Raw genomic sequence first — 23,993 nt, forward strand, 5'->3', positions numbered from 1 at the left:
TGGAGCAGGAGCATAAATAAATGTAAATTTAAAAGCACAGAGTAGTATTTTGATTTGTCTTGCTTTTGTAAAAGTTTTTGTTAGGTCAGCAATATTGTTGATCTGTCAGTTAAAGGGTTAAGTACGAGTTATTCAGCAGGACAGCAACAGAAGCACTCGCCGGCTACGGTCAGGAAAGTCCGGATGGCGGGGGAGGGGTGTTCGCAAGCAAAAGCCTCGCTTAGAAAAGCTAAAGAAAAACAGTCTCAAATATAAACGTTTCCAAAAGTGCACCGATAGCTAATCGTTCTTCTTAAAAGGGATCACACGCCACACTCTTCTCAAGGGAATTACTTTATTCAATACAGAAGCTTGCTCAGCTGTAGCTTACAAAGGTGTGCATTCACTGTTGCTACGTGGGGGTGTCGCAGGGTTGCGAAATACCAATGACAAGACATCATTTACGTCAGGATACAAAGGATATTGAGTAGTAACTAAAAAAAAAATGAACTGGTGGAATTAAGGGTGACATACACCGTTTACATCGATGCATCGATCTTTAAACGAGAATATTTACGAATTTTCGTCTACCATAAGCAAAAAAGAAAACGAACTGATCAACGGCGCCATCTATCCGCAAAGTTTCAAACGCTCTGGCGCCATTTGCAACATAAATCAGAGCGACTAGCGCGCTATTCTCCCAAGTCGTCCCAAGCAGATGGGCACAGGTTAGCGTCGTCCATGTTGGATCCACTCGGCGGCCGGGCTTCCGCAAGAAGCATGTAGCGATACTGGCCCTCCATGGAAAGGTGCCCTTCGGGACCTCGCAGGGCGTGTTCCTGTGAAAGACAGAGAGTGCGTCACACTCGCGTCGCTCATTGCAAGCGGCGTCGTCCACGACGCGTCTCTGTGGTCCAAGCAGCTGCAGAGCGCGCCGCATTTTACACTCAAACCACCAGACTTTTGCGATCCATCATCGTGGCATGCGCTGGTCACTCTTGTGCGGCGCCACAATCTGCTCAACGTTACGGCGACGCTGTTCCTGCCAGTGGCTCTCTGTAGTCGTGTCTGTCGGCGAAAAACCCGGCATGCAGGCGCGCGCCGCCTGCGCCGCAGGGTTTGTTTCTTTTACAGCGAAGCTGTGTATGCCTAGGGTTCCGTGCATTTCTATTCTGCGAGTGCAAAAACCGTGGGCGATTCCGGAGGTAATGCAATACCGGTAGTGGTGGTGAAAAAACTTGTATTGCTCTGAGAAGAGAAACAGATGGAGGTACGCATGAGCCGGTCCTTAAGGGCCCGGGCCGACCCGCGGCGGAGGTGAAGCAGGCTTCAAGCACTCCGCCAACTTGCAAAAAAAAAGTTTAATATATTAGGTCCGAATAGAACCCGTATCAGATATTAAAGGGACTGACAACCGATTATTGAGGACTTAGTTTGTTACGGAGCAAGGCAAATCTCACTTTCGTTAGTTTTTACATGTGCAGCGGTTACTTCCAAACGCGCGTGGATATTTAGTAAGCACCTCCAGCAACGCTGAGAAGTGAGAGCGCTGTCGATAGCTCGCCTCGCAAATTGTGACAGCCGTCCATTGTTCTGCTTTCACAGGAGTGAGTGTAACTGTTAACCACCTATATTTTGACCCTTTCAACCGCTTTTAATAAGCGAAAGCTGGTGCAATAAGTTCGCGTTGTTGTACAGGCATTTTTGTGTCGCGTTTTTCCCCAAGTACACGTCATGACTGGCTGGCCCCCGTCGTCGTCGTTCTGTCGAAAGACGAGCCAAGCCAACGCATCGAAAACGAAGGCGCAGGCAGCGCCACTTATCTGCTCACTACAAACGAAGGCTTATCTGCACATTGTAAGTCAGGAAAAACTTAGAATAATAAAATATATACTGCATTCCAATACTAATAAAAAGACCAGGAACCGCGTGCACTAGTAGAAGGTCACGCGGTGGACCTCTTACGCAGCTTCATGGTTTTGCCGCGTGGGGCACCAAAGGTCATATTTTGCGACTTTTGTGATCAATTAATAATACAATCCACGTGTAATGACAAAAACAGGGCTCGTTTTAGCCACTACGATAGGGAATCATTCCATCAGCGGCGTTATCTCGATTCATATTCTGAGCGGTTGTCTGTCCCTTTAAGCTAATGAGAACCCATACACACAGTTTGACCCGCATCGGCCATGTCTGACCCGCGTCGGCCCTCTCTTTGTCGGCGTTCCAAGCGCTTGCGTATTTCCTTTCCTTCCCCTTTCCCGTGGTGGTGGTCCCGTCGAAATGTCACGAGTGTCTAGTTTCATCCGGCTCCTCGGGGTGGCGGTCCCGTCGCCCAGCGAATGTATATAAAAGTCACTGTAGATGAGTTCGTACCTTTGTTCAATATTCTGTGTCACCTCTGTGTCGTGTGCTTTATACAGCTCCGCCTGTCATCAACATAGGCGTATCTACCGGGGGGATGGGGCGCAGGAGGGGCATTTACCCCCCACTGTCAAAAGTGTAAGGAGGGAGGCAGTATGTCATTTGCACCCCTCCCTCCAATATCAGCTGCACGCTGGAAAGTCCAACAAACATAAACTGAAGCGAAATATTCTTTTGAATAGAGTGGCCACATAAGTAATACTTTACTACGCATACCCTGCTTGGGCAGCGAGGATTGTCATTGGATGGATCGATGAATGGATGGATGTTGTGAGCGTCCCCTATGGAACGGGGCAGTACGTTGCGTAACCAAGTTCTTGCTATTATACTGCTTAATGTCCTACCTAGGTTAAAAAAAACCCACTATGAACTCCCACAACCAAATTTTCGGACCCCCTCTTGCGAACTTTGCTTTTGTACGTCTCCATTTCTTGTCGTTCCCCTACTGTTCTTCCACCAATCTTCCAATCGCCTCTTACTAATGTATATTGCGGACATGTTTACTTTTACACTGCTCTCGCTGAACCCAAGAGCTTCCAGGAGGCCAGTGGTGCCTAAATCGACCGCTGGGCAAACATTCACATTCTAATAAAACATGCTTCATCGCTCCTCTAGCTTTACCGCAGCAAGCACATGCTTCTTCTTCCTTCTTATATCTCGCTTTATAGGTGCGTGTTCTAAGCTATCTCGATCTCTCTTCGAAAAGTTATGAGCTTCCCTTTGAGTTATCATAAATTGTTTCTTTCATGATTTCGTTTTTCCTCTTAAGTAGTTACTCATGGCAGGATTCTTTTCCATTTCCGCCACCCATGAGATTATTTGCCTCTCCGACTTTCCGCTTGACGTTGTTGGTTGCTGTGTTGCTGACCCTACAAGCCGCATACTTGCTGGTGAGCTTCCTGGTTCTTTTCCTCTACTGTAAATCACTGTTTTTTTCTGTACAAAAACCTCAACACTCTACCAGCCCATTTACTTTCTTCCATATTCCTCAGTCGTTCTTCATAATCAATTTCATTTCGAGCTTCAAAACTTGTCCAGCCTATATCACCCTGCACAACTTCATTTGTAGTCTTCCCGTGAGCGCCCAATGCAAGGCGTCTCACTGACTTTTGGTTCCCATCGAGTCCTGATTGTACCCCTGATTTAAAGCAAACAACCGCATTTCTAAAAGTAAGTCCTGGGACCATTACACCTTTCCCCATACCTCGGAGGACCTCGTACCTATTGTATCCCCATAGCGCTCTGTGCCTCATTGTGACTGCATTTCTCTTCCCCTTTACTGTTATCGCTTTTTCCTATATCTATGCCCTTCGTTTATCTGTCTACCAAGATATTTATATTCTTTTACCCGAGGTATTTCGTGGCCCTGTATTACCACTGTCTGTTCACTGTTTTCATTGAATACCACAACACCTGATTTTCTAACGCTAAATTTAAAACCTAAATTGGCGCCTTCCTGTCCAAAGATATTAGCCAGACGTCACAAATCACTTTGCTTGTCAGCTAGCAACACAATGTCGTCCGCATAAAATAAACTTGGAAGCTGCTGATGTATTTTTGTACTCGCCTGTTTGCATAAGAGATTAAACCTGATATTACTTCCTTCCATGTCCATCCTCAACATGTACATTAGAAACAGCAGTGCAGATAAAGGGCACCCCTGCCTCAGTCCTTTATTGACATCAACTTTCTCCTGGCTCCTAATCCTTTCCCATTCAACGTAAACGGTATTTTCTAGGTAAATATCTCTCAAACGCTGTAGACAATCGTCGCCTAAGCCTTCCTCTTCCAGAATATCCCACAAGATGTTGCGGTTTACGTTGTCATACGCTCCTGTAATGTCTAAAAAGGCCACATATAACGGTCTCCTTTATACTCTGAATATTTTAATAGACTGATTAACAACAAATAGGTAATCATCCAGACGCCTACCTATCCTGAAGCCATTCTGAAGTTCTCCCACAATGCCATTATTCTCTGCCCATGTTTGCAGCTTTAATTTGATTGCCTGCATTGCTAGCCTGTATATTACCGATGTATTGGTCAACGGTCTATACGAGTGAATTCTATCTTTCCCCCTCACCTTTATAAATTAAATTCATTCTACTTTGTCGACGGTCTGGTATTATTCTAACTTACAGTTTTTTTTCACTGCTTTCACCGGTGCTTCCTTACTTCTTGGTCCTAGTTCATTAATCAGCCTAACGGAAACCTCGTCTAGCCCCGTGGCTGTGCGCTTAGCAACTTTCTCTTCGGCTTTCTTACACTTGAAATTTGTTAGCACCTGCTCCTTTTTCACCTCGGTCTCTTTCATGCTCTTTTTTTTTTTCTTCTAATACAACCTCGTCATCGCCTTGGAAAGACTCGGCTGTTATTTTTCGGATGGAATTTAATGCCACTTCCCCTTCCAGTTTGTTTCCATCTTTGTCTAGGATATTTCCACCTCGGTTTCTTTCATGCTCTTTTTTTTTCTTCTAATACAACCTCGTCATCGCCTTGGAAAGAGTCGGCTGTTATTTCTCGGATGGAATTTAATGCCACTTCCCCTTCCAGTTTGTTTCCATCTTTGTCTAGGATATGTAGTTGTATTGTTGTTGACTTCCTGCCTAATAATTTATGTGGTTCCAAAATATTCTACGTGCCGCTTTCTTTTTCTCACGTATTTCTGACAGCCGTCGTTCACTTCCATCTTTTATCTTTGCTCGCACCAGTATTTGAACCATAGACTTTTTCTCCAAGTATTTTTCGCATTTACTGGCCACTTCATCCTGCGGCAACTGCGCCTTCTTTGCCTGCCTGTGCTTTCGGGATGCTTTCTGTCGTTCGGCAATCGCTTCTCGTATCTCCCTGTTCCACTACCTCTTCGGTTTCTTTTTTCCTCTCCAACGAACATGTTGTTTCTCTTTCCGTGTTTCCGTTTTTATTACAATTAGGAGCTCACTATATTCCCACTCTTTACTTGGCCATTTGCAAAGTTCTTGCTCGACTCTTGTGACTATATTTGTTATTTGTTCAGCGTTCAAATTTGGACTGGCTATGTTGCGCCCCTTGCTTTCTTTCCCAACTACATATCCCATTTTCAAAATGATACGTTATTGGTCACTCCCTATGCTGCTATACAATTCCTCGTCAATGCCAATTTCTCTCAACTTATCACGAATTCCTTCTGTCATCAGACAGTAATCAATGGTCGATTGCCGGTTGCGTCCCAGGTGATCTGCTCTTCACACTTAGGCCCTGTATTCACGATAACGAAGTTATGTTGCTCACGAAGGTCTAACATTGACTTTCCGTTGTTGTTGGTATAGCCATCTAGATCCTGTATGTGGGCGTTCATGCCACATAATAGGATAATTATGGCATCACTCCCGAAACCCTTAATGTCAGCACTTATGCAATCCACTTACTCTTACCCTTCTCGTTCACAACTACCACACCTTCTCACTTCCCCGTTTACTTCGACAACCTCGATACCTTTCTCTCGGCTCATTTGCCATATCGCCTCATTAGGAGCCGCTACGGCTCTTTGTACGTGACTGTCATGCACAGGCACCTCCGGCACCGTGCACACCACGATCTGCACATGAGGGCTCGCGCAAGTCGTCCCTTCCCTTCGCCAAGCCCAGCGCTTGGCGAAGGGAGTGGATCTTGTCCTTTTTCTGTTTAGGACGTCATTTAGCCCACCTGCTACTATGACAATGTTGCGCACGTAGGCATTTTCCGCGAGCTTTGCTTTTGCTCGCTCCATGACAGAACCCAGTGTCCGCACGGGACATGTCCCTACCGCCACTCTTTCATCGCCCTTCACCATCTCCAGAATTACTTCTGAGCACCTAGCCTGGTGTCTTCTCATTCAGTCATTTGTGTCTCCTCCGGACGCCCTGCAGCGGACGAGGCGCCACACACGCTCGCGTTGCGGAGAACGCCTGGCGCTGGGCAGTTCCGGCCCTAAAAAACTGTCAGCTTGTGCAACTTGCATGATGCCCAGATTTTTGGGGCCACTACATCCGTATGCGAAAACACAATCAGCTAGCTACATTTGACTTGTGGGCGAGGGGAGGTCAGGATAAAGCATTATAATCAGCCACGCCGAACGAATGGTGTGCAGTACGGCATGAAATCGTTGGATTATCAAAAACTGGACCTATATAATTTCTGTGCAGAGATAACCTACGTAATGTTGCAGTCTCAGTGTGTTATGACGATGTAGAACTTAATCAAACCTCTTACAGGTATAACTGTAGAATTTCATTGTGTAATCACGACTTATCGAATATATGCTCATGAAAATGACCTTGGTCGAACGTGCGAGCCATATCAATACCAGTAAAATTATTAAGCTTTAGAGCGCAGCTCTTCGACGCCGATTCCCGCGTTTCGCATCGCCGTCGGCCTCGTCGTAATCAAGGTCATCATCCTCGCGCTGCTCTAGTTGCGCTAAAGCCCCTTAAACTTCGTAAATTAGCGACACTCTCCTCCCCCGCCTTCACTCCTCATCGTTTCTTCTCTCTTTCACGCTCCCTCCTCTACCGTGGCGCCGCTTACACTGCTCAAGCGTAGCAATGGCGCCAACATGCGCTCCTCGCCACTCCTTAGACTCTTCTCGAGCAAAAATGGCACTGATGCACGGCGCGAGGGCCCACGTGATGCTATTAGGCCAATAGCGACGCAGCGTCGGCCTCGACGAGAGCGTGCGAGGAGGAGGCGGCATTTTTCAAAGCATCCCGCTACTTTGCGAAGTTTAAGGGGTTTTAAGCTCGCGCGTTCCTGGCGCCATCTCTCGCGCACGGCGCGAGCCTTGCTCTCTTCGCTCCACCTCCAATGCCACCCTTGTGCGGCAGCAGTCAGGGGCAGAATCTCAAACGGTTCCGAAAACGAACCGTTCACTTCGCCACTTATGTCGCTAAATGGGCCGCTGCCAAGCCGGTGGTGGAAGAAGGGGAGGACGCGACCAAAAGATGAGAGTGTGCCACCTCTGAAGTGTACGTCATTACATGACGAGCTAATTGAGGAACTGCAGAATGTTTCTGCTTGCTAATTAAATATAAAATATAAATTAAATACTATCGGCAAGTTCTAAAGTATAAACGTGTGGTGCCGGGCGTTTGCCAAATGCAGAAATAATTTATTAACGTCATTATTTTTTAATCTCAGCCGACAAGCGCTATCGCAAGCGCATATGAGTTGGCAGAGCGCAGCGCTATGTCTTCTACTAGGAGTTTGCACGATGCACGCAGCATGAACAACTGCCAGCACTTCTTAATTAGCGACCGTGAGAAAACCGTGAACAGGTTCTTAGGGCCGCCTTTACTAGCCGATTATATAAATTTTCCTCCTTTTTTCGCCCTTCGTCATCGGCTCGGACATGACTCGCTCGCCGCCGCTATCCCTGCGATCTGCCCCACGGCACGACGCGTGATAGAAGCAATGGAACTTGAAATTGAACATTACGATATACGGGCCCTGCGTTGCCTGCGCGAAGTAAAATCGAAGAGCGTGCTGCTGACGTTGCGCACTGTGCCGTGAAATTGAGGAACAAAGTGCGGCATTCCCGAACCAGAGAAAAAAGGGCAGCCAAATAAGAGATCTCCACAATATCTTCCCGTCCAGCGGCCGTGCGCTGACGCCGAGGCGCCACCATCTTGCTCTGGGCAGAGAGCGCGCGCACACATAGCGCGCCTACTGTAGCGCGCCAGTGCGGGTTGACTTGCGCATGCGCAATTGTTCCAGCGTTCCTGAAGGTGATGGTGGGTTCATGTGTTGCGTTCGGGTGCACCAATCACTTGAAGAAGACGCCGGGAATAACATTTCAGTGTAATTAAAGGGAAGCTGAAGAGTCTGTCGAATTCAATAAGACGCGCATAAACGGATGCGGGAGCCTTATAAACCATGTAGGTAAAATTTGGGGTTTTTTTCAATTAGGAGCGACGTAATCGTCGGTTGAAATTGCGCTGTAGCTCCGCCCCCCGTCGAATGCCGCGCGCTGCTGCTGACGCTGACGATGCGAGCGGAGACCGGAAACCGCGGTGTTGTGACGTCAACTTTAGAGTTTCGTTCCTTCGCAGCGTCCGCGACCGTGCCTGACCGCGCTTGTTTCTGCGTGCGTGCCATCGTAATCTGCTTCGATCGACCCTGCATTCCTTTGTTGGTGCGTCTGCGTGTATGTAGAGTTGTAGTCAACGTGCGTGGTAGTCAACGTGAGTGGTAATCAACGTGAGTGGTAGTCAACGTGGTAGTCAACAGATGAAGGTCACTACACGTACTGCATGAACCGGGAAGCTTTTCACACGTTTAAACCGTCTTTGTAGATTGCCGACAGCTTTGGACAGCGCACAAATGCCGACGATCGCATCCCCGCTTACGTCCCACGAGGAGGCATGCAGGAACACAACACTACAGTTGTTTGGCCGGAAACGAGCTCACTAGATCGGCGAAAGATCGGCGAGATCACTAGATCGCTTTGCAAAAAACATACTCACCAAAGAGCATTTCCGACACGAGGAGATCCCAAGACTTTGCTTTCGTTCGCGTCGAAAGCACTGCTCGCACCAGCATCGTTTGCTTCTTCGAGAGGCCGGCTCTTCGCAATCGGCTCGTACATGTAGGGAGTAACGCCGAACTCCTCAGAAAAACGCAGTTTCTCTAAATTTTCCATTACCGTCTCAGAAAAACAGCACCAAACTACCTGGCACCGCGCTTCATGTGTAGCGGCAGCGGTCGGTTACTAGAGTCGACGTCACGAGGCGCCCGACCAATCACAGGCGGAAACGAGACGCGCGAGCTGGACGTGTCCGCTGCTGCACTTTTCGTCGAAATAAAATATATTTGCGCTTTCTTTCGCTCAATTTCGATACGATATTGGAATTCGGAGGGTTTAAAACCATTATGTACAGATGTTCACTCATTTTTTCTGGAAAACCTTTCAGCTTCCCTTTAAGCCAAACACATTCTGTGGCTTGCTCCCTTATCTATTTTATGCATCAGACCGTACGAGCACATGAAGGCATTGTTGAAGACATGCCTTGGAGATGCATATTGCGCATGGACCTTTTTTCGCGAATCACAGGTTTTCCAAAGATGACGCCCGGCGTGGAGCCTGGGAGCGTGCAGTGCGGCGAGTTGGCCAGGCACCCAAGAAAGCTGACGTTCTGTGCTCCGTTCATTTCGAAGCCAGCTGCTTCGACAGAACAGGTGAAACACCAAGGATGCGAGCAGGCAGTATTCCCACCATAATTCCGGAGTTCCCAGCCCATCTTCAGCAGCCAGTAAGTAAAAAAATTAGTTACACAATTAGCCCGGACATTGCGATTACACCAGCCTTACAGTTGCCCATTACTGCGCTTTTTGTGACGAAATGTTGACGTCTCTGTATAATGTTTCTTGTGTGGTCACATTTTTGTAATAATTTGTTTTCGTATTCTGCTTGCAAAAAATGTTGATTGGGACAACTACCATTGAAACGAGGAATTCCTCCTCTAAACTTTGAAGCTATACCCTTTAGTATCAAGCATGTTCTTTTAAGGGAAAAATATTTGCTACACTACCCAAACACTACCATTTTTCTCGCGATCAGGAAAGTATTAGTTGCTTTACACGGATGTGTATTTGAAGAGAGCGAGCGATATAACGAATTATAACATACTGTCTTCCTGAGAGCAAAAGGGAAAGCGAGCTCCTCCTAGGGCCCGGGCAGCGCCTCCATCACCTGTGCCTGATGTTAGCGAACAAGAACCAAACATCATCTCAGAACCCTCTTCTCATACGAAAGAATTTTACAATTGAAGAAAAAAAAGTGAAAACGTTGCAGCAGTCGAAATTAAGGTTCACAAAACGCTGTGGCGATTCAAAGGACTTTATCGAGGAGCTGAAGAAGCAAAACTTGCTGATAAAGGCCTTGAAGTTTTTAAAGCTACATATTCAACTAATATTCAGCGGCTTCGTGCCCGAGCCCATGAAAAAACAACCGTGGAGTATCCTCCTGAACTTCGTGCATCTGCTGCACCACTACCCCCCAGCTGCATTTGAGTACGTGCGACTTAAGTTCAACAACGCTTTTTCATCTCAACGATTATTTTTCTTCTCTGCAGAAGCTTATTGAGACAACTGCTGTGCCAATTATCCTGTTTGATCTTTATTGCAGTCTCTGAACTAAATTCGACAAACGTTTTCACTCACAACACTGAACATGCCAGGAGTTTGCGCATGCAAGAGAAAGAAAACAAAGCTTTGTTTTGTATGTTCGTTGTTGTTGGTCACAATCTCAGTGTTCTCATTTACATGAAACATTTTTTTCTTTACTAGCTCATAAAAATGCCAATCGATTTGTATGAACAGCCGCGACTTTAGTGGCGGCACGTGAGCGAAGGTTTCACCTAGCAATCTGTCGAACGCAGCCGCCCGGAAAACTCCAGCGTGACAAAGTAGCCGAGAAAAACAAAACCTTAAGTGTAGCCATAATGTAAAAGAAAAATGCTTTGATCCCCGTAACGAGTGGTAGCGAACGCTTCCAAGCTTCAGCCCGCCCACTCCAAGCCCCTTTTGCCCCGAGAAAGATGGCTACCGGCCGTGCCACCACAGGCTTTGCTCGGTCGCGTATTTCCAACTGCTTGTAGGTACAGCGGGGAATGAGACTTGTGGAGACGACAGACGTTTGCGCACATGTGCGAGTAAAAGCGGGTGCGAGAGAGGAATTGTGGGGAGTTTTCCTCCTTCAAAATACGACTTTGCCTAGGTACTACGGAGGAGTTTCTTGGCGCGCGTTGTATGCGCTTGTCCCTCGACGTGCCGGCAGGAGTCGCGGGGCGCGGTAGTGCTGAACTTAGCATCGCAAGCTGGCGGCTCGACGCAATCATATTTATCCGATCATGCTTTTACTAATGAAAACAACGTGTCACTATTTCGCATTATTGGCGGCGCCTCCAGGACACCAAAGCGCCAACGGGGACATCAAATCTAGAAGCCGGACTGGTCCGTGGGTTGGGGCTCGCAGAGGCCTGCGCGCGCAAGGGGAGTATAAGTTCGGCTGTCCGCTATCGCGGACAGCCAATTTTCTTTGCGAACACCCCCTGGCACGCTTCGGCCTCTGCGGCCCCTACCCACGGGCCGCCCTGCTTCCAGCTTTGATCGCCACCCTACCGCTTGGGTGCCCCGGAGATCCTGCGCCGCCTGCTTTAATATAACCTTAGGTGCTCTCCTGAGGCCTCCGTTTGCCGGTTACATGTGCCCTCCTGTATCAGTGCTTGTAAAAAATCCGATTTATCGTCGCGACGAAAAAACCGACCCGCGACTTATCCAACATTAGTCAGAACATTGTCCCTTCAGGCACAGCGATCACCAAGCGGCGTCCGCGCCCACTGCCTCACCGCGCGGGCAGCCATCGGCGGAGCGTATGAACCAACTCGACCGCACTCCGCAATGCCGGCATGTCTAGGGGACAAACGAATACAATGCGCTCTAAGAAACCTCCTCCGTAGTGCCTAGGCTGAGTCATATTGTAGCGTATACCCTGCCGGAGTATACAAGCTGAATCAAGATACAGGCGGTTGCACTTTACGAAAAAGCAAGCGGCGACATGCGATGCCGAGACGAACCTCGTTCTCCTCTTCTTCAGTCTCTTGCTGCGCCACACCATGTGGCATTACCTCCTCTTCAAAAAAAAAAAGAAAAAGAAAGAAGAAAAGCATGAATAGGCTTGACCTGAGAGCGCCGAGATGGTCTAGGACGAACACATAGGCTATAGTCACAATCACGGCGGTGTGCGATATAGTCACAAGGCACTGATGGACGAGCAACCACAAAAGTAACCGAAGCGGCTGAAAACGTCGAGTATTAGGGGCTATAGTACGGTTTCAACCGCACAACGTGCACAATCTCAGATTGCGGTTGTCGACGTCGGGGAGGCTGACTTCCATCAGGAAGGACTTCGTAGTTCACGTCACTAATTCGCTGCAACACTCTGTAAGGTCCGAAGTAGCGACTCAAAAGCTTCTCGGATAGTCCTTTGCGGCGCACGGGAGTCCAGACCAAAACTTGATCACCAGGTTGGAACTCGACATGTCGATGGCGGAGATTGTAACGGTGCGCATCGATGCTCTGTTGTTGCTTTATGTGCACTCGGGCAAGCTGACGGGCTTCTTGCGCGCGTTGCACGAAAAGTTCGGCATCTTGGGTGAGGTCGAGATGATCGATGTTGTCGCACGGCAGCCTTGCTTCAAACATAGTCTGCATTTCACGGCCGTAAACGAGGTAAAACGGCGTGAAGCGTGTTGTTTCTTGCGTAGCAGTATTATAGGCAAACGTTACGTAAGGGAGTATCTCGTCCCACGTCTTGTGCTGTACGTCTACGTACATAGACAACATGTCAGTCATCGTTCTGCTCAGTCGTTCGGTCAAGCCGTTTGTCTGCGGATGAAAGGCAGTTGTCCTTCGATGGGTTGTGCAGCTGAGTTTAAAAACGTCTTCAATGAGCTGTGCTGTAAAGGCTTTGCCTCGGTCTGTGATGACGTGTGAAGGGGCGCCTTGCCGTAGGACGATGCTCTGTATGAAAAACTGGGCAACTTCGGAAGCTGTGCCTCGAGGCAGCGCCTTTGTCTCAGCATATCGCATTAAACATTCCGTGGCGACGATTATCTACCTGTTGCCAAGAAATGACAATGGAAACTGGCCCAGAAGATCCATGCCGACCTGGTCGAAAGGTTTGCCAGGTGGGTCAGTCGGATTCAACGATCCCGGAGGCTTCACAGCTGGCGACTTTCGGCGCTGGCATTCACGGCAGGCTTGGACGTACCGCTTAACACACTCGGCAAGTCTTGGCCAGTAGTAGAATTTGCGCACTCTGTCGAGCGTTCGCGTAAAACGCGGATGGCCAGACGGAGGCTCTTCATGACAGGCGAACAAAACTTCGGCACGGAGTTCTGCTGGAACGACCAAAAGGTAGGTCTTGTTGGTGGCAGCGGAGTTCTTGTATAAGACGCCATGTCGTAAACAAAAAGACGACAATCCTAGAGCGATATGCCGCGGTATGGTTAGGTTTCGTCCTTCCAGATGTTCGAATACAGGCCATAGTGCGTCGTCTGCGTGCTGCCGTGTGGACAAATCAGTAACGCTTACGGCCACAAGGAAAGCGGCGTCGTCCTCAATGTCGTGGTCGGTAGTGTCGATAGGGGCGCGTGAGAGTGCGTCAGCATCTTCGTGTACACGGCCCGACTTGTACACGATGGTCACGTCGTACTCCTGCAAACGTAGACTCAACCGTGCCAATCGCCCAGAAGGGTCCCGGAGATTTGCAAGCCAGCATAACGAGTGGTGGTCAGTTACAACTTTGAATGGGCGGCCGTAAAGGTAAGGTGGAAATTTGGCCAGCACCCATACGACGGCAAGACACTCTTTCTCCGTGGTGGTGTAGTTGGCCTCTGCACGCGATAGTGTGCGATATACGTAGGCGATCACTCTTTCAATACCTTCCTGCCGTTGTACAAGGACCGCACCAAGACCAACGTTACTGGCGTCTGTATGAACTTCCGCGTCCGCCTCCTCGTCAAAGTGGGCCAAAACTGGTGCTGACACCAGACGCTGTCGAAGCTCGGTGAAAGCAGTCTCTTGTTCTGAGGACCAGACGAACGATACATCCGCCCTCGTGAGGCGCGTCAGCGGTTCCGCCATCTTCGAAAAAGTTTCGATGAAAAGCCGGTAGTATGCGCAAAGGCCCAGGAAGCGTCGAACACCTTTCTTGTCGGTCGGTGTTGGAAACGAGGCTACAGCGGCAGTTTTCGCGGGATCGGGGCTAACGCCTTCCGCGCTGACCACGTGTCCGAGAAACATCAGCTCCTTGTAGCCGAAATGACACTTCTGAGGCTTAAGGGTGAGGTTAGCCGATCGGATAGCTTCGAGAACTTGCCGCAGTCGTTTCAGGTGGTCGTCAAATGTCGCCGAAAAAACAACCACGTCGTCAAGGTAGACGAGACAGGTTTGCCACTTCAGACCAGCGAGAACGGTGTCCATGATTCGCTGGAAAGTTGCTGGTGCCGAACAGAGACCGAAAGGAAGTACTCTGAATTCGTAAAGGCCATCTGGAGTGACGAAAGCAGTTTTTTCGCGGTGTCGTTCATCGCCCTCAATTTGCCAGTAACCACTCTTTAGACCGAGAGAGGAAAAATACTTAGCTCGCCGTAACCTGTCTAAAGAGTCATCGATACATGGTAGTGGGTACACGTCCTTCTTGGTAACATCATTGAGGCGTCGATAATCAACACAGAAACGAAGCGTTCCGTCTTTTTTCTTGACTAGAACGACCGGGGAGGTCCACGGAGTGTGCGAAGGCTGAATGACACCATGATCTAGCATCTCCTTGACTTGGGCTTGAATTACCTCACGTTCTTTCGGCGAGACACGATAAGGCTGTTGTTTGATGGGACGTGCGTCGGCGGATGTCGTTATTCGGTGCTTCGTGATTGGCGTTTGGCCCACCTTAGTAGCCCGAGCGAAGCCCGCGCTGAATTCGTTCAAGAGTTCCTGCAGTGAGCTCTTTTGGTCGTCCGTAAGCTCGGAGTTTACATCGATGTCTCTGAGCGAACCGTCGTCTGTGTCCACCTCAGAAGCAAAGCACTCGACGATGTCCGTTGGTGGTTCGGCGTAGGCGATGGCAGTGCCACGAAAAATGTGTCGATGCTCAAAGGTAAAGTTGGTAACGAGGACCGTTGTCTTGCTTTCACGAAGTTCCACAAGGCTTCGCGCTACACAAATACCTTGTGCCAGCAACATAGAAATGTTGCCTTCGACAATGGCTTCACCGTCTTGTAGTTCATCGGACTTGACCGGAACCACAACACTCGCACGCGGCGGTATCGTGATGCTCTCGTCCGAAACGCGAAGTGCGGATCTGTGCCCAATGGCGTCGGTCTGTGTTGTCCTTTGTGTCGAGAAAGTGATGCAGCGGTCGCGGAGGTCAATAATGGCGCCATATTCCCGGAGAAAGTCCATCCCAAGGATTAAATCGCGGGAACACTCGCGTAGAACCAGGCAAGTGGGTAGAAAAGCAGCACTGCGAATTTCTACTCTGGCCGTGCATAGGCCAAGCGGTGTGACGACGTGGCCACCTGCCGTACGAACTGGTGCCCCGTGCCAGGGCAACCTAACTTTTTTCAGAACGCTCGCCAGTTTTCTGCTAAGAATAGAGTAATCGGCGCCGGTATCTACAAGTGCACTCACTATTTTGCCGTCGATCAACACAGGTATGTCCAGTGAAATCTTGTTCGCGGGAACTGGTTCTGGCGTCATCGTGTTTTCGTTACTCCGCGGTCGGAACGGTACGAGGTCTTGAGCGCATCGAGTATCAGCGGCCCCGCCTCGGAAGGTCGCTGACGTCAGTTTTCCCGACGTGAACTTGGTGATCGCCCTTGCGTCGTCCTCGAGGTGGTATCGCGAGCAAGGATATATCGCCGCGGTGAGGGTGAGCGTGACTGCCGCTGTGATGGGCCCGGTCTGCGCTGCTCTCCGAGGAATTCTGCGATGTCGGGTGGCCTTTGGCCGAACTGATAGAATGAATGAGGTGAATCGATAGAAAAACCCCGCAGTCCGAGTCGTCAGTAGGGGCACTCCCGATACACATGACCAGCTTCGCCGCAGTGGTAGCACAGCAGTCGTCGATCGGGTGCTCGCCAAACCTCTGATTTCCTCGCGGGTGTTCGGCGATCGTCGAAATACGGTAGCGGAGTTGTCGGAGTGGCTTGCGCCGATTGCAACGCGACTGGCGGTGCCACATAAGTAGGTGCGAAAGCTTGGACGGGGCTCAGTAATGTTTCTGCGTACGTCTTGCGCCGGGATTCGCTTGGCGGAGATGGTGCTTCACTGCTGGAAAGAGATGCCTGCAGTGCCTGCTGTACTTCGTTGCGTACGACGCTGGCGAGGGAGCTGATTGGAGGTGGCGATGTGCCGTGGTGCTTCTGCAGCTCGTCGCGAACCACTGAGCGAATGAGCTCGCAAAGCAAGGCGACGTCGCACCCTAAGCTTACCGGCGTATCCGGAGTGCAGGCGGCATTTACTTGTCGGTTGTACAAGTTCGACCGTTGCTGAAGGGTCTTCTCCATCGCGGTGGCTTCGATGAGGAACTCGGCAACAGCCTTGGGCGTATTCCGAACAAGACCGCCAAAGAGCTGCTCCATTACGCCTCTCATCGGATGACGCACCTTCTTCTCTTCCGACATGCTCGGATCGGCACGCTGAAAGAGACGCGTCATGTCCTCCACGTACATCGTGACGCTCTCATTGGGCTTTTGGACGCGTGACTGAAGGGCCCGTTCTGCTTTTTCTCGGTGATCGGGACTCGAGTAAGTCTCCAGTAGCTTGCGCTGGAACTCAGGCCAGGATGACAGGGCACTTTCGCGGTTCATAAACCACGTGCGAGCACCATTCTGGAGGCTGAAGTAGACGTTCCTGAGTTTGGCGTTTTTGTCCCACACGTTAAACGCAGCCACGCGCTCGAACTCCGCCAGCCAGTCTTCCACGTCTTCAAATGTGTCGCCATGAAAAGCCGTCGGCACTTGGGGTTTCAGCAGCGTTAGGTAAATTGGTGTCACCCGTTCCGTAGAAGTCGAAGTGGTCGCAGTCATCACTTTTTCCTGGAGGTTTCCAAATTCTGGGGCGAGGCCTCGGATTCACCGGCTTGTGCGGTGAACTGGAGTCAACTCTGTGGGGCGAGGTTCTTGCTGCCCAGTGGGGTCTCCTGCATAAGTTGAGCGTACCCCGCAAGCTCCACCAAATTGTCGCGTATTGTCGCGTATACCCTGCTGGAGTATACAAGCTGAGTCAAGATACAGGCGGTTGCACTTTAGGAAAAAGCAAGCGGCGACGCGCGATGCCGAGACGAACCTCGTTCTCCTCTTCTTCAGTCTCTTGCTGCGCCACACCATGTGGCAATATATTCAAGCAGCGAAAGCCTCCAGATTTTCTCTCTCGCGCCCGCTCTTACTCGCGCCTGCGCAGAAACGTCGAGCTCCGTCAAAAGTGCTACGCCCCGCTCTACCTACCAGCAATTCTAAAAACGCCGCCCGGTCGCATAGCGGCCGACTAATCCCGCCTTTAGGTGGCGTTAGCAGCGCAACACTCGCGCCATCTCTCGTAATGCGCGCGTGCAACCAGACAGACCACCGCCGGCACTGCGCTACGCGCAGAAGCCGGATTACCGGAGAAGCGAGAGCCATGCGAGAAAAACAACATCACAGGACGCGTGAGAGTCGAGCGTCGCCACAGATCTGAGTATCTAAGACACCAGAGTTTGGAGTTGTCGCAATGTTATAGCATTGCCAAGAAGCGTGTTAGTACCATGAGTGGAACACATAGTAGGATAGATAATTCATGATTCCAGTCCGAATCCAGCACAACAGTCTTTATAAGCTGTTAGACTTCCGTTATCGACGTCAGATAAATTATTGTTAACATCACCGACAATTAAGACTTGCTTATTCTCAAGAGAAATTTCTTGCAGAACCATGGAGAGTTCGCCCAGAAAATCAGGGATTGATTCGAGGAGGCATGCAGGAACACAACACTACAGTTGTTTGGCCGGAAACGAGCTCACTAGATCGGCGAAAGATCGGCGAGATCACTAGATCGCTTTGCAAAAAACATACTCACCAAAGAGCATTTCCGACACGAGGAGATCCCAAGACTTTGCTTTCGTTCGCGTCGAAAGCACTGCTCGCACCAGTATCGTTTGCTTCTTCGAGAGGCCGGCTCTTCGCAATCGGCTCGTACATGTAGGGAGTAACGCCGAACTCCTCAGAAAAACGCAGTTTCTCTAAATTTTCCATTACCGTCTCAGAAAAACAGCACCAAACTACCTGGCACCGCGCTTCATGTGTAGCGGCAGCGGTCGGTTACTAGAGTCGACGTCACGAGGCGCCCGACCAATCACAGGCGGAAACGAGACGCGCGAGCTGGACGTGTCCGCTGCTGCACTTTTCGTCGAAATAAAATATATTTGCGCTTTCTTTCGCTCAATTTCGATACGATATTGGAATTCGGAGGGTTTAAAACCATTATGTACAGATGTTCACTCATTTTTTCTGGAAAACCTTTCAGCTTCCCTTTAAGCCAAACACATTCTGTGGCTTGCTCCCTTATCTATTTTATGCATCAGACCGTACGAGCACATGAAGGCATTGTTGAAGACATGCCTTGGAGATGCATATTGCGCATGGACCTTTTTTCGCGAATCACAGGTTTTCCAAAGATGACGCCCGGCGTGGAGCCTGGGAGCGTGCAGTGCGGCGAGTTGGCCAGGCACCCAAGAAAGCTGACGTTCTGTGCTCCGTTCATTTCGAAGCCAGCTGCTTCGACAGAACAGGTGAAACACCAAGGATGCGAGCAGGCAGTATTCCCACCATAATTCCGGAGTTCCCAGCCCATCTTCAGCAGCCAGTAAGTAAAAAAATTAGTTACACAATTAGCCCGGACATTGCGATTACACCAGCCTTACAGTTGCCCATTACTGCGCTTTTTGTGACGAAATGTTGACGTCTCTGTATAATGTTTCTTGTGTGGTCACATTTTTGTAATAATTTGTTTTCGTATTCTGCTTGCAAAAAATGTTGATTGGGACAACTACCATTGAAACGAGGAATTCCTCCTCTAAACTTTGAAGCTATACCCTTTAGTATCAAGCATGTTCTTTTAAGGGAAAAATATTTGCTACACTACCCAAACACTACCATTTTTCTCGCGATCAGGAAAGTATTAGTTGCTTTACACGGATGTGTATTTGAAGAGAGCGAGCGATATAACGAATTATAACATACTGTCTTCCTGAGAGCAAAAGGGAAAGCGAGCTCCTCCTAGGGCCCGGGCAGCGCCTCCATCACCTGTGCCTGATGTTAGCGAACAAGAACCAAACATCATCTCAGAACCCTCTTCTCATACGAAAGAATTTTACAATTGAAGAAAAAAAAGTGAAAACGTTGCAGCAGTCGAAATTAAGGTTCACAAAACGCTGTGGCGATTCAAAGGACTTTATCGAGGAGCTGAAGAAGCAAAACTTGCTGATAAAGGCCTTGAAGTTTTTAAAGCTACATATTCAACTAATATTCAGCGGCTTCGTGCCCGAGCCCATGAAAAAACAACCGTGGAGTATCCTCCTGAACTTCGTGCATCTGCTGCACCACTACCCCCCAGCTGCATTTGAGTACGTGCGACTTAAGTTCAACAACGCTTTTTCATCTCAACGATTATTTTTCTTCTCTGCAGAAGCTTATTGAGACAACTGCTGTGCCAATTATCCTGTTTGATCTTTATTGCAGTCTCTGAACTAAATTCGACAAACGTTTTCACTCACAACACTGAACATGCCAGGAGTTTGCGCATGCAAGAGAAAGAAAACAAAGCTTTGTTTTGTATGTTCGTTGTTGTTGGTCACAATCTCAGTGTTCTCATTTACATGAAACATTTTTTTCTTTACTAGCTCATAAAAATGCCAATCGATTTGTATGAACAGCCGCGACTTTAGTGGCGGCACGTGAGCGAAGGTTTCACCTAGCAATCTGTCGAACGCAGCCGCCCGGAAAACTCCAGCGTGACAAAGTAGCCGAGAAAAACAAAACCTTAAGTGTAGCCATAATGTAAAAAACTTCCGTTATCGACGTCAGATAAATTATTGTTAACATCACCGACAATTAAGACTTGCTTATTCTCAAGAGAAATTTCTTGCAGAACCATGGAGAGTTCGCCCAGAAAATCAGGGATTGATGAAGAAGGGGAGCGGTAGATACAACCAAGAATAAAACTGTTACGATTATGAGAATTCAGCTCTAATAAGTTTCGATCGATATGGATTCACAGTGATTTACGTTAAGAAAAAGAGACTACGCTCATATACCTAATATGAGCTGAAACAGATATAGTGGAACCACCATATCGATCCGATATACGATGGCAGTATTCTGCTTGGTGTGGACAAAAACCGTATAAATTGCTGTCCGTGTTATCAAGCCATGTTTCCAAAAACCTTGCCCGCATGTATAACGCTTTCGAGCACTTACTGTTAGAAATTTTTAGAAAGTCAGTAATTCATCAATACAAATTTTATATGTCCAGAACATTAATCATAGCTGATAGCATTGCATACCGCCTCCCCCCCCCCCATTCCCTATATTTGCGAGATTTTATTTCGGTTTCGTTCCCAGATCTCCCAGAGCAGCGAGATAAATTCTGCTTTGTTCGTAAAACACATCGATAAAGCCCTGGATCACTTGCATGCATAATATACTGCAAATGTCCTACTTTGTCCTCTAACTTTGAACTTAGCCTACACATTACCCATAACGCGCCCCTTACTTTCGCAAAATATAACCAAGGCGCCTTGATTAGTTCACCTAGGACTTCGCAGAAATAAACTACGAACGTCTTATGACGCATGAAAACAGGGGGAAAAAACGAGGGTTCAGTAATTATTTGCAAGCCTTCTAACTGGACCAGCAACGTAAACATTTTGCCACACATGGCACTTACCATGACCACCACTCCCATTTCCACGAAATATAAAATTGTAACCTACAACTATGTCGGGACAATGGAAAGCGTAGCTGATAGCGGTCATATCACACTTTCTAAAACTTGATTAAGACAATTTTAGGGAAGCTGCGTCTGATCCCACTCATTTCACATCGCACAGGAATTTTCGTAGGGTTCCACCCATTTTTTTTAAAATTTGGTCTTGGTGGCATTTGTAGTTCTGCCAGGGCAACGGGTTTAAATTTTGTCGCCATTCGTTACAGACTCATAACACTCTAGAGCACTTATTTACGTAATTTATCACCACAGCCTCAATTACCCACCCACTTTGAATTTCGAATACACGTCACCCATTACCTCGTCCTCATATACTGTCACCAGACATAAAGGAGCTGACCTGTTTCGTTCACTGAGGACAGACAACAGGTGAACCCAGTGTACGTATCACGCATAAATTAAAAACGAACGAGGGATCAATAATTACTTGTAGCGCTTGCTGAATAAGCCAGAAACGTTAAAGCTTCGCGGCACATTCCTCTGAAGCTGCGCCTATTCTTTCTAAGTTTGTGAATTCAGAGTGCTCCTGGGAATTGGGGAAACGTAACTGATAATGGCAGCTTGCCACTTTCGAACGCTTGCTTAAGGTTTCTTAAAATTTTAAAATATTTTTTTCCTACAGCTACATTTGATCAACACACAAATTTGGTCGCACACAAATTTGGCGTAGAGTTCCCCGTAGGTTTGGAAAACTGGACCTCGGTTGCAATTGTAGTTATATATCAGGGCACCGGTATAAGTTTTACGTCGCTCGTTAAACACACGAATAACGCCCAGGACTCTTTCGCACGCGTAGACTACTACGACAAAGACGCATTTAACTCGCCTATTTCGAAGGTTGCCTACACATTACACATACCGTGCCTCTAATTCTCCAAATATGAATTGTTTAGCTCACCGAAGTCACTGGATAGACAAACTGCAAGCCATGTGTGACGAACAAAAATAGCGGGAAGAACGAGGGTTCAGTAGATATTTACAACGTTACGTTTAAAACAAGTAAGTGAAAGTTTCGCAGCGAATTACGCTAAAAATTATTCCTATTTGCATGGAATATGAAGTTCGTACCTCGTCTGGTTGTTTTAGGAATCTGGGAAACATTTCAAGCAACCGCACTACAACACTTTTGAAGGCTTGAATAAGTAACTTTCTACAAAAGGTGCAATGAACCCACACAGAGTAAACATTTATCGCTAGTCATACAGAACAGGATTCCCATTCCAACAAAATATAAACGCCATGGCTCACATAGCTTACCGTGGAAACCAGAAAAAAGCAACTAACCCAAGTATGCAGAGATGCAACTCAAGTCGAAGCACATGCTTGACTTGATTTAGATGACGCCTGGCGTTAACGTGCCCAAAGACGCTCACTGCGTTTCCTTCGGCGCGTTCCCGATAGGCGTCACTCGGATCAAGTCAAGCATGGGCTTCAACTTAAGTTGCATTTCTGAACACGGGGGTAATGTAGGGAGAAAACACATATTTAGTAAGTATTTTCAACGCACGTAAGTAACCTAAACAGTTCAAACTTTCGGTAAATATCACCCAAGAAGTGACTGCTATTTCTTAAAAATATGAAATCTCTAACTTTTTTTTGCTCCTGCCAGGGAACCTGCGCTAGTGCAAGTCTTACGTTGAAACAGCCTAAAATAAATAGACAACGTCAGAAGCGACTCATGCCAATAGAAAAATTCAAGGCAGTGTTGTAATGGCATTGAAATGACTCTTCCGCGTCCGACAGTGTAGTTTTCTTCTTAACGCATGAAACATAAAACACAACCACTACAAAACAAAGAAAAGCAGAACGACCACCTTGCCAAAACCTTTGACAAAATTATTGGTCACAAGCTCGCCCAACTGTCGGCGTTCTTAAAGATCGCTTTCACCAACATATCTAGGATAAGTCGTGATTACCCAATGAAATTTGAGTGCCTCTGGACATACAGGTTCGGTTGCAGTCTTTGACTTTGGGACTCTCGTCTGTATATTGTCTCTTACCCATTCATTGTATTTAAAGAATAATAAACTGAAACTGAAACTGAATATGGGCACGCGCATGTCAATGAGGACATCTGTGACAGATTCAATGAGAGGGCATGCGCATTTTCTGCGCATGCCCCGTCATGTATACATGCACATGATTTGGCAACGGCAATAGAATAGCGTTGGAAGTGTTTGTAGTCCCTCTCAGTCGTTGTCCTACGTGTTGTAAGTCGTTTCTACCAAGATCCAATAGTTCCGGTATTTCATAATCCGACAATTTCACGCCATAAGGCACGTCATCGTAGGGCGGGGCTGATTTTATTACTTTATGATCCCCGTCCTTAGGTTAACTATAGCAAGCTAACTGTATGTCTTCAAATACGACTGGGCGGTCCCAACAAACTGGGCATAATGGCAGAAGCGCAACATGACTTTTTCATAGCGGAAACTGCCAAGCGCTAGCCTTCTGTACAATTCCAGCGTGTAAGGCTCACCCCGTTCTTCATCTGCTACAGCTCTTCGCAGCGAGGCACGAAAGGCAATCCTCACTGGCCAAACAGAGCATACGTAATAAAGAAAAGCGTTACTTGCGTGGCTGATGCATTCACAGAGACAATTTGGCCTCAGCTGTTGTTTTGTTGGATTTTACAGCACGTAGCCAAAAGCGTCAGCTTTGAAAAAGGGTTGGGGGCGAGGTGCAAATGGCACACTTTGCCCTCCCTCGGTAAACACGCCTATGGCGTACTGCCGCTCGGACCACTGGCAAAGTGCGAAAAGCATTTTGATGATGGTGATAATGATAACGCAAGGAATAGCCCTAGAGCAGGATAGCCACACTATCCCAGGCCAGGTCTCCTTGGCATAGAAGGTCCCAAAGGAAAGCCGATACGGTTTTGCAGAGAGTGCGGCTGTCATGACAATGATCCTATTAGCACTCATACGTTTAAAACACGCGGGTGAACAAGGAATGTCTTAGGCCGGAGACACCGTTTGAAAAAGGGCACTTGTTTAGTCAGGACAACAGCTGCTTTCTTTTGGATAGCGCTT

At 48.1% G+C, this 23,993-nt stretch overlaps 1 protein-coding gene across 3 annotated transcripts in view; it reads right to left on the reverse strand.

The window, feature by feature from the left end:
• Nucleotides 1-317: 317 nt before the first annotated feature.
• The window catches only part of LOC135897324 (uncharacterized), a 297,711-nt gene continuing 274,035 nt past the window's right edge, over nucleotides 318-23,993 (reverse strand). For all 3 annotated transcript variants that reach the window (XM_065425928.1, XM_065425927.1, XM_065425929.1), the window contains one exon: nucleotides 318-818. In XM_065425928.1, coding sequence (XP_065282000.1) covers nucleotides 672-818 — 147 coding nt within the window. In that variant the 3' untranslated portion in view covers nucleotides 318-671. The remainder of the gene's footprint in view (nucleotides 819-23,993) is intronic.

The sequence above is a fragment of the Dermacentor albipictus genome, chromosome 2 (genome assembly GCF_038994185.2).
Source record: "Dermacentor albipictus isolate Rhodes 1998 colony chromosome 2, USDA_Dalb.pri_finalv2, whole genome shotgun sequence".
In the NCBI taxonomy this organism is placed as follows: Eukaryota; Metazoa; Arthropoda; class Arachnida; order Ixodida; family Ixodidae; genus Dermacentor; species Dermacentor albipictus.